The 11,397-nt window shown below is 41.1% G+C and overlaps 1 protein-coding gene across 3 annotated transcripts in view; it reads right to left on the bottom strand.

Annotated features, from left to right (window-relative positions):
- LOC311528424 (sodium channel protein type 2 subunit alpha-like) overlaps positions 1-11,397 on the bottom strand; it is a 119,281-nt gene that overhangs the window by 71,949 nt on the left and 35,935 nt on the right. For all 3 annotated transcript variants that reach the window (XM_084643446.1, XM_084643444.1, XM_084643445.1), the window contains 3 exons: positions 9,497-9,638; positions 7,573-7,779; positions 1,077-1,376 (listed from right to left, as the gene is read on the bottom strand). In XM_084643446.1, the coding sequence (XP_084499572.1) occupies positions 1,077-1,376; positions 7,573-7,779; positions 9,497-9,638 (649 nt within the window). The remainder of the gene's footprint in view (positions 1-1,076; positions 1,377-7,572; positions 7,780-9,496; positions 9,639-11,397) is intronic.

Here is an 11,397-nt window from a genome sequence, read left to right on the forward strand (position 1 = left end):
AAATTATAGCTACCCAAGAATTTTTATCTTTAGACATTAAATGGGCACTTAAATGCATACAGTATCTGGGAATTTGAATTGAGTTATATAAGCAGTTATCCCAGTGTGATAGAAGGGATACCGTGACTTAGGACTTCTCTACATAGGGAAGTTAGTGTGCAGCAAGCCAAGGTATAAATCTACAGCACACTAGTTTGACACACAGTAATTCACTGTGTGGATCCTGCTACCATGCACTAAGTCTGTAGTGCACTTTGACATCCTACTGTTTCAAACATCAGAGCATTTAACATTTTGTTATTGAACATTTAGTGTGCTGTAGCAGGATCCACAGTGTGAGTTAGTGGATGTCAAGGTAGCAAACTACAGATTCACATCCTGGCTTGCCATCCACTAACTTACCATGAAGACAAGCCCTTTCTGTGGTGGAATATAATGATGCTCTCATATAGAATGGATTAATTTAAAATGAACAGTATGTCTAAATTACTTATTGGTATAAGCTTAAATGTTCCCCTGTCCCATTCTCATTATTTTGGAAACAGGAATATTTTTCTCATTTGCCGTCATTTAAAAATAAGTTCAGTAATACAAACAACAAAAGCTAAGGGTGGTCTGGTATTCCTGGAATGCAGAGAATACATTGGAATGTTGTCTCCTACAAAGGTTTTATTGTTTGGGGCTTGAGATGATTTAGGAGTGGACAACCAATGAGTAACTTATGTAAGTTTTCCTAATGAGTTCCAATCAAAACATTTTTACCACTCCACACCATCAAATACTCTGTGTATGCCAGATATTTTATAGAAATACATTTTTAGAAGTGTTTTAGCAAAGTTTTGGGTAAGTAAGCCCATGTTAGATAATTTAACAGAAACAGCCAGCTAACTGTTTGAAACACTGCTGACTATAATAATTACAAAAACTAAGTTTACACGGAAGCTCTTTTCCCCACATTTTCCTTTCCTTCTCTCTTCATATAGTCATAGTCTTCTACCTGTAACATTGCTGGAATTTCAGTGATCAACAGATCATGGTAGTAGAAGAACATAGATTATTTAGTAAGAGCACTGTACCTGGTGGGGGGAAGTGAACCTCTTTTCATATGTCAGTCGACTCGCTTCCATCGAGAATCGGAAACTTTTCCTTCTGATACTGTCCTCTGATTCAGATTTGGGGAACTTTTCAACGTCTCCTTTGTCCTCTGCTTCAGACAGTTCCTTCTGTCTTCTTTTCTTCCTTCTGTTTCTCCTTTCTTTAGCACTCTTTGAGCTCAACTTCGATGCTTCTGAGGAACTTTCCAAGAGCTCCCCTAGTCCCCCTACTCCACTCAAATCTCTTGACGCAACTGACGCTGCTGCTACTGCTGCTGTTGCCTGTTGGTTTACAAGGTGTGGTATTTTTAGAATGTAGCTAGCTAACAATTTTATATACTTGTACTGATTTTTATTATTATCAGTGTAATCAGTTGCAACTTGCAAGCAACATTTCAATCCGGCAAACATTCTCAAAAAAAATAAATTCAAGACAATTTTGTTTAGAGAAATATTTAGTTCCCTATTATATAGAGCACAAGACAACAAAAGAACTAGTTTAAGTCGTACCATAACAGCACAGCTCCCCAAAGACAAAGGTACAATACATCAGCTTAAAATCAAAGTAGTACAAGAAATCATGAGCATTGCATCCTCCATGCACTTCAGATCTATGTGCTTCTCCCTCTCTCATGAGAAAGGCAATACATTCTACTACAGAACAACTCAGCTGGTCCCCTCTGCCTGTTCACAGTGAGAACTACTGGTTGTTCTTTCTGTATGGAGATATGTAACTCATACCATGTGACTTGATCCATTAAAATAGGTAGAGGGATTGATTGACTTAACCATTGGTGCAAAGAGACATTTAGGGCAGATCCAGGACCTTTTCCTGGGAGTGACTGTAAACTGTTCTGAAATGCTGCAGTGGAGGATATGTTGGGGAAGCTGCCAGGCCTCCACAGGTTGACAAGGTCAGAAGATGTGTGACTCCAGAAATGGCTAATTTTGTGTGTGAAAAGAGAGATCAGTAATTACCCACCAAAATAACATCATATTTGGTACCAGAGTTATTCAGGGTAGATGTGATGTACCTCTCTGACAGGGGAGTGGCTATATTTTTGGTTGATGTTAGAGGGGGAATTGTTAAGCTATCTTAGAACCTGGCTTCAGGTGGGGGGAGGCAGCCAAGCTGTTTGCTGGCATCTCCTTGTGGCATGTGTTCAGTGTCAGTACTCATTTGATAGGGGAGCTGGTTCTCTGATACACTGGAATTTAGGGGCAGACTTAGGGGAAGGCATCCCCAGAGAAGCTGGGGAATGGGGTTGTGGCTCCTAATGTGTTGTGTAGCAAGGAGAAAATCCACTTTTCCAGCCCATTTACCCTCACACAAGAGGAGGGCATTGGAGTCCTAGCCATAGGCTTGGATCAGATGCCGTGAGGCTGGGGGAGCTGATGACAACCCTCAAACAGGTGGAAAGGAATGATGATCCAGGCTATATGAGTTCCTGGAGTGTTCCCAATGAGTAATTTAATAAAGTTGTGGCCTAAATAAACCATGTCTGTTGCATCTTGTCTTTCTTCCTGTGTGTCTGGGACAAAAGTTCTACATCCCGCTCTAAAAGAGCTCAGCTGGTTCTTTCTGGCTATTCATAGTGAGGATTAATTGTTGTTCTTTCTATGTGGGCTTAGGAAACACATTCTTCTTTGAGTAGTGTTCCTGTGGTGCTCCACTTTAGGCGTCTGTGTGCCCCTGCACCTCTAATCGGAGATTTTTGGTAGCAGTGTCCCATTGAGCCTGCACATGTGCTGTCTCTCCCTCCTGGGCGAACCCCCCTCACTTCCTTCTCTACCACTCTGAAGGAAGGAGCAGTTGTCCCTTCCTGATCTGTGTCATTAGCATAAGTAGTGTTTGTTTTGTTACCTTTGTTCTCCCTAAAAGCACTCAGGCTAGTGTTTTATTTTATTTTATTCCTTTGGTTTAAAAAGAAAAGAGAAAAAGGAAAAGAACTTCACTTTCCTTCCCTGTCTGGGGGCATTTCCCTCCCCTACCCCCACCCTGCCCTCCCCGGGCATCTAGTAGACTCATAATTATTTTCTTTTTCAGTTAAAAAAAAAAAAAGTAAAGACCATGTTCTTCTGCGTATTCCTCCCTGCTAGAGGATGACAAGCCCCTGCCCAGGGGCTTGCCTGGCTCTCTCTGCTCCAAGCGGTACCTCTCTTGCCAGAAGTCAGTTCCTCTAATAGCCAGACACTCACTGTGCCTGGGAGACCCTCACAGAAGTGTTTTACCTGCCACGCCTAAAACTGCAGCCTCACAGGAGCTGGGAGCTGAAGTAAAAAATTCCTCCCTATAGAGAAAACACTTCAGTCTGCAGGGGACTCTGGTGGGTGTTGACCCCGGATCATCACCGGAGCCTTCACTTCAAAAGGGGTCAAGTGGGGAAGAGGAGAAGAGAGAAAGAGAGAGAAAAAAAAAAGAAGAAGCCACCAGCAGATTCTCCCTGGGAAGGCTCCTCTGAGCAACTGGCCAGCCAGAGGGATGTTCCCCAGTGCGGCCATCTCGGCACCGACCCCCGAGCAACTGGCCAGCCAGAGGGGTGTTCCCCAGTGCGGCCATCTCGGCACCAACCCCCAAGCAACTGGCCAGCCAGAGGGATGATCCCCAGTGCGGCCATCTCGGCACCGACCCCCGAGCAACTGGCCAGCCAGAGGGATGATCCCCAGTGCGGCCATCTCAGCACCGACCCCCGAGCAACTGGCCAGCCAGAGGGATGTTCCCCAGTGCGGCCATCTTGGCACCGACCCCCGAGCAAGTGGCCAGCCAGAGGGAAGTTCCCCAGTGCGGCCATCTCTAAAAGAGTGACACAGAGAAGCCCTGCTGTTGCTCTGCTTGGGCACTGAGACACCAGAGGCTTCCACCATCATGCTCTGAGGCAAGGGTACCACCCCCTAAGGAGAGGGGACAGTTACCGTATCATCTCTATAAGAGTGACATAGATAAACCCTTTGGTACCAGATGCAACAAAAGTCCCATCTAGGAAGCGTTCTGCACCTTCCCGACCATTGATACCGACTCCAGACACTCCTCTGGCGTTCCGGATGAGCCCCTGGTAACACAGGTGCTCTGATACTCTGGAGACCTGTGGCCTCAGTACCCAGGGAGAGACAATTACCATACAGGTTTCAGAGTAACAGCCGTGTTAGTCTGTATTCGCAAAAAGAAAAAGAGTACTTGTGGCACCTTAGAGACTAACCAATTTATTAGAGCATAAGCTTTCGTGAGCTACAGCTCACTTCATCAGATGCATATCGTGGAAACTGCTGCAGACTTTATATATACACAGAGAATATGAACCAATACCTCCTCCGAGTATTGGTTCATATTCTCTGTGTATATATAAAGTCTGCTGCAGTTTCCACGATATGCATCTGATGAAGTGAGCTGTAGCTCACGAAAGCTTATGCTCTAATAAATTGGTTAGTCTCTAAGGTGCCACAAGTACTCCTTTTCTTTTTGCAATTACCATACAGTCTCTAAAAAAGTGGCACCAACAAACTTTTTGTACTGGGCAAAACTCTCATTTAGGGAGTGCTCTGCCCAACTATCGGTACTGACAATGTACCACGGACCCTCCTTTGTGGTACCAAATGAACCCATGGTACTGCATGAGCTCTGCTACCCTGGAGACCTGATGATTGGGGAAGAACCACAATCCCCATTACTTGGTACCAGGACCCCGGTATTGAGCACATCCCGGCACCCAGAATCACTCTTAGCACTGGGTTGTATACTGCCAATACCCCAGGCACCCTTACCCACTGATGAATCTGACACTGGGCAGGAGGAGATCGTTCCCTGGCCTTTCAGGGTGGCCCACCACCACACTACAAGAGTCATCCCCAATTCCATCACGCCAACTGCTTGTGCCTGCCTTCCTGCCTCTCCCTCCCAAGGCCATATTGTAACTCTTCGGGTATATACACACACATGGCACGACCGTCTCCGGTGTCTCTCAAGGAGAGTCCACCAGATGGTTTGCTACAGCCTGGCACCTGAGCCAGGGCAGGAGAGCACCTGAGCCAGGACAGGAGAAACCTTTTCAGAACAGGAAAGAAGGGGGAAGGGGGAGGGGGAACCACACCTGAAGAGGAAGCTATCTCTTCAGCACACTTCTCCTCATCTCTCCCAGATGAGACTGTGCTGCCCCACCCCTCATCACTAGGTGAAGATTTAAGAACTTTCTGGATCTTACCAAGAGGGTGGCAGATGCCCTTACAGGAGGTGGCGGATACACATCACAAGTTGGTGGAAATTCTGCACACTACCTTCTCATCTAGAACTGTCCTCCCCATTAATGAGCTGATTCTAGATCCTACCAAAATCATCTGGCAGAGCCAGCCTCCATTGCACCAACCAGCAACAGAGTGTAAACAAAAACAACCCTACATCTCTACCCAAAGAGGCAGACTTTGTTTTCAACATCCGCAACCCAACTCCAATCCAATCCAGTCATAGTGGATGTGGTTAATACATGAAGCAAGCAACATAATGCCAATCAACTCCATATGATCAGGCTTTGCAAGATGGTGTATTCATCGACAACATTACTGTTTAGAGTCATAAATTACCAAACTGTCATGGCCAAAACAATTTTGTTAATCTTGGGAAACCCAGGATGTTTCTGAAACATTACTGGAAACACAAAAAGAACAGATTCAGACCATCCTTAGAGAAGGTCAGTTAATAGTCAGACCGGTCCTAGAGACACCACTGGATGTAGCTGTTACAGCTGCCCGCCCAGCCTCCATGACAGTAGTACTGAGGTGGGTTGTGGGGATTGGGTTTTTTTTGTTCGCTACACCTCTCTAGCTTTTTGGGGGGGATGAACTAATCACGGAAGGAGTGAAAATGTGCCTTTCTACCCTTTTCCACCTCCAGCCCTGCATTGATCACAACTCGACTGGACCCAGTGACCTGCCCTGTAATGGGTGAATCCTTCTCACTTTCTCACACACACAAAGAAGCATTGCACATCACCCCTGTTCTCAGATTACTCCACTGACTCCCCATTCATTTAAACAATAATTTTGCATAGACTTTATCCAGCTTTTGTTTCTCTCTGTTCCCCACTCTTCTTGCTATTCTAGCATCAGTCTCTGTTGCTTCATGCAAATGCACAAGTACAGTGGCAGCTGTCTGGAATAGCCTCCAGATAGCCTTCAATTTAATTAATCTCCACCTGCTTTCAGATATTGCCTGAAACCTTATCTTATCCCCCTACTTGCCTATAGAGCTTTGATTTTATTTTGTAACTGCATTTTTTAATATAATGTATGAAAAGTACTAGAGAAAATAAAGTTTATATTAAATGTTAATACACATAATGGCTAAATTTTGAAAAATTCCATATCAATGACAATAGATATCAATACCAAATTTGAAAAAAGGATGTACCATTGCTAATATATGTTTTTATTCTCCACAATTCTGCTCCTTTCTGATTGATTTGAAATGACAGTGTTTAATGGCTATATATGCTATTGCAGATAGTGAAGAAATCTTTCTTTTCAAGGTAAAGATAGGGGGCCTGATTATCTGTTGCCTTGCACCTTATGGAGTCATTTATACCTGGTTAAAGTATGTGTAAAATAATACATGTGTAAATGACTAGAGGATTCTGATTTGCTAGCATTTTACACCCAGTTTGTACTGACATAAATGACTAGACTAGGTGCAAGGCAGTGGAAATGCAAGCCGAGAAATTAGATGTTGGGTTCTCAAGTATAACACATTGTCAGACAATTTGTCTTTGGATAATAAACCCTCATACAACAGGTGTATATTAAAAATTACATTTTCTTGTAACATTATTTGTTATAAAAGATTATCCAAGAAGTAATTCCATCCATCACCCCTTTGTTACTTAAAGCATTTATATCCTTTTCTAAGGCCCTAATAGACTTAAGTGTGGTTACAACTAGGTATGTGCTTAAATACTGTGCTGGAACGAGGCCTGTGAGAATATCCTAGTACTAATACCTTTCCTTCAGTCTTTTTTTGTTCTGAATGTTTGGGAGGGATTATTAAATAGAGCAGCTCTGAACATCCTCTCACAGACTATAAACCAGAAGCAACTTATTTTAATGCCACCTGACTTTTTCACAACTGTTATGAGATTTGTAACCCCAGGATGTCATCAATATCATGCATGGTAATTCTCCATTATAGCCAACTTTCTGTAACATTGTAATCACCAATCTTTTACCAGTAGAATTTTACGGTGAACTTAGTAACAGTGGTTTACTGCGCCATGAATTTGGTTTCTTGTCATTTTGTTGGTGAGATTATAAATTGTTGATTCACTTAATAAACTAGTTACTTTAGGTGATAAACAAGGCTTCTTGTTTTTCAGTTAACTGTTCAGTATATTATATATTATTACATGTACTAATTTATGTGAGTAATTTATAATTTTAGGCATAAGAATAAGGACGTGCAGAAACAGACAAAGTACATTTTTTACACAGAAAATACCTGAGCTTCTTCTTGTTGTTTTTTTAGCTGTTCAAGCATCTGCTGAAATTCTGCCTCTTTCTGCTCTGCTTCTTCCAGGGTTGCTTGATTCTGTTCTTCATAGGCCATAGCAACAACAGCCAGGATCAAATTCACCAGATAGAAAGAGCCCAAAAAAATCACCAGAACAAAAAATATCATGTATGTTTTGCCAGCAGCTCGTAGCGTCTGGGGGAAAACAATTCCGTATAAATGTGTAGTGTCACTGCTAGTCTGATAGTATGTTAGTGATGCAGTTCATGCTCTGATAAGTAGTAGTTTAAAGGGTTTGTCACGACTAGGGCTGTCAAGCGATTAAAAAAAATTAATTGCAATTAATTGCGCAATTAATCATGCTGCTAAACAATAATAGAATACCATTGATTTAACATTTTTTGGATGTTTTCTACATTTTCAAACATACTGATTTCAATTACAACACAGAATACATAGTGTACAGTGCTCACTTTATATATATTTTTATTACAAATATTTGCACTGAAAAAAACCCAACGAAATAGTATTTTTCAGTTCACCTAATAGAAATGGAGTGCAATCTGTTTATCAGGAGATAACTCTGCCCACTTCTTGTTTACAATGTCACCTGAAAGTGAGAACAGGCATTCGTATGGCAGTGTTGTAGCCAGTGTCACAAGATATTTACATGCCAGATGTGCTAAAGATGCATATGTCCCTTCATGCTTCAACCACCATTTCAGAGGACACGTGTCCATGCTGATCACAGGTTCTGCTCGATAACGATCCAAAGCAGTACAGACCGACGCATGTTCATTTTCATCATCTGAGTAAGATGCCACCAGCAGAAGGTTGATTTTCTTTTTTGGTGTTTCAGGTTATGTAGTTTCCACATTGGAGTGTTGTTTTTTTAGACTTCTGAAAGCATGCTCCACACTTCATCCCTCTTAGATTTTGGACGGCACTTCAGATTCTTAAACCTTGGGTCAAGTGCTGTAACTATCTTTAGAAATCTCACATTGGTACCTTCTTTGCATTTTGTCAGATCTGCTGTGAAAGTGTTCTTAAAATGAACATGTGCCAGGTCATCATCTGAGACTCCTATAACATGAAATATATGGCAGAATGCAGGTAAAACAGAACAGGGGACATACAATTCTCCCCCAAGGAGTTCAGTCACAAATTTAATTAACGCATGATTTTTTTAACGAGCATCATCAGCATGGAAGCATGTCCTCTGGAATGGTGGCCGAAGCATGAAGGGGCATATGAATATTTAGCATATCTAGCACGCAAATACCTTGCAACACTGGCTACAAAAGTGCCATGCGAACACCTGTTCTCACTTTCAGGTGACATTGTAAATAAGAAGCAGGCAGCAGTATCTCCCGTAAATGTAAACAAACTTGTTTGTCTTAGCGATTGGCTGAACAAGAAGTAGGACTGAGTGGACTTGTAGTCTCTAAAGTTTTACACTGGTTTGTTTTTGAGTGCAGTTACGTAACAAAAAAAATCTGTATTTGTAAGTTACACTTTCACAATAAAGAGATTGCACTTCAGTACTTGTAGGAGTTGAATTGAAAAAATACTATTTCTTTTGTTTATCATTTTTACAGTGCATATATTTGTAATCAAAATAATAATATAAAGCGAGCACTGCGCACTTTGTATTCTGTGTTGAAAAAGAAATCAATATATTTGAAAATGTAGAAAAACATCCAAAAATATTTAATATATTTCAATTGGTATTCTATTGTTTAACAGTGCAATTGATCACAATTTAAAAAATTAATCACGATTAATTTTTTTTAAGTTAATCGCGTGAGTTAACTGAAATTAATCGACAGCCCTAGTCACAACTGAATATATCTATTCATACAATTTTACCATATAAATAATACTTAGCATTTGATTCACTCAAGGTTCTTACCAACTGATAAAGATTTTCCCAGAAGTCCTGAGTCATCAGCCGAAAGAGTGACAAGAATGCCCAACTGAATGTGTCAAAGCTTGTGTAGCCATAATTGGGGTTTCTACCAGCTTTCACACATATATATCCTTCTGGACATTGACTGTGTGAAGACAGAATATGAGGTGTTATAGTTAACTTTCAGTCCACTCTGACTCTGTGTTATGTTTCAGAACAAAATGCATTATTTTCATTTGCCATATCATCTATTATTTTTGGACAGTTGTTCTTTAGGAAACTCTTGTTAATTAAAATTTTGTGTTTTAAGACAATTCCAGAAGGCTCCCAAAAACCCAGCTAAGATAAAAATAAATGAAAAATGCCCCTTTAGTTTGTATTTTGTTACTAAGTAGCACTTGCTTGTTTTCCTTAATGAAAACCTGTCAAACTATTTAGTTCAGAATTTCAACAGTCACATTTTTCAACAATAATCTCCAATCCAAACCAGTAATTCCCAGACAAAAAATACTTGCTAAAATGGAGGTTGTAAATAAAGCTGGGTGAATAACTGATTTTTTGGTTCACTGGCAGATCTGGAAAAAAACTGGTTTGGGTCAAACCAAATCTAAAAACTGTAAATTGAAAAAAATTCTGTTTCTGGTTGAATGAAACATGGGGCTGGACACAGACATTTAGGCCAGTGGCACTTATGTGGGTTGTGAGAGACCCATGCTGAATTCCCCGACCTGCCTGATATGGAAAAGTAATTTGAACTACAGTCTCCCACATCACAGGGAGAGTGCCTTAGCCACTGTGCTATAGGTTAGTCTAAGGCAGGGTGTGCTAAATCTCTCTTGTTGGAGCTGTTCCATTTTGTATGAAGAATTAGGGTTATCAACTTTGTTTGGATGAATTCCTGGAGGTTTCATCAAGTGACATTACCTTTAATTAAAGATTAAATCTTTACTTCCTGGAGACTCCAGGACAATCCTGGAGGGTTGGTAACCCTATGAAGAATTCATTGGCGCAGCAGCTTGAAATTGGATCTCTCACATCATACGTGGATGCTCTAACCATCAGGCTATAGAGTCATCCTCATGGTCTTTCCAAGGCCTAATTATGAATGACTGTGAATTGCCACTATGAATGACAGTGTGTCAGGCAAAGAGAATAAGGATGCAATATGGGGGATGCAAATTCAAGTTCCTTTTCACATCCCAGGCAAGTGCACTAACCACTGGGTAAAAGTTATAAGGGAGCTCATAGCCTCAGCTTCCAGGCATAGGCCTCATTTATTTATTTATTTACTTATTTTGTTACTGTTATTATTGGCCAAACATATTTGGCAAATTCACAAATAGTTTCACATTGACCAAAACAGCAATTTCCAGTCAATAAATTATTTGTCTGAACATTTTCACTCGCTCTCGTTGTAAATATCCAGTAATTTAGAACATTAGACAAATGTGGTTCTAAGTCAGGAAGTCCACAGCTAAGATTAAGAAACAAATGTTTTCTGTAAATTGTTTCACTCTACACATTTAGTTTCTTGAGCTTAACTGGCAAGTATATTCCTTCAACTCTGCCCATTTGATTGTAAAGCTGGCCACTCTGCATGACCTATTTAGTAGCCTGTAAATTGCTTAGACCTTGTGGAGTTTTCAAAGGTTCAAATACTTGTATAAAACAAGTATTGAATTAACCAGCTGACGCTCAAAAAAGTATTAAAACGCTCTAGCTCATGCTCAGGAAAAAAAATTACAATTTCTAGGCCAATCTGCACCAACCTAGTTTGAGTCTTAAGATTCAGTTGGATCACTGAGTGCCCTTTAGCTGTTCTCCCTGAGGCAAATGCACCAAGAAGAAACTGTGAGACACAGAGACACAATTCCTCCCCTAGCTCCAGAGTGGAATAATTTACT

The sequence above is a fragment of the Lepidochelys olivacea genome, assembly GCF_965140295.1.
Source record: "Lepidochelys olivacea isolate rLepOli2 genome assembly, chromosome: 11".
NCBI classification, from domain to species: Eukaryota; Metazoa; Chordata; order Testudines; family Cheloniidae; genus Lepidochelys; species Lepidochelys olivacea.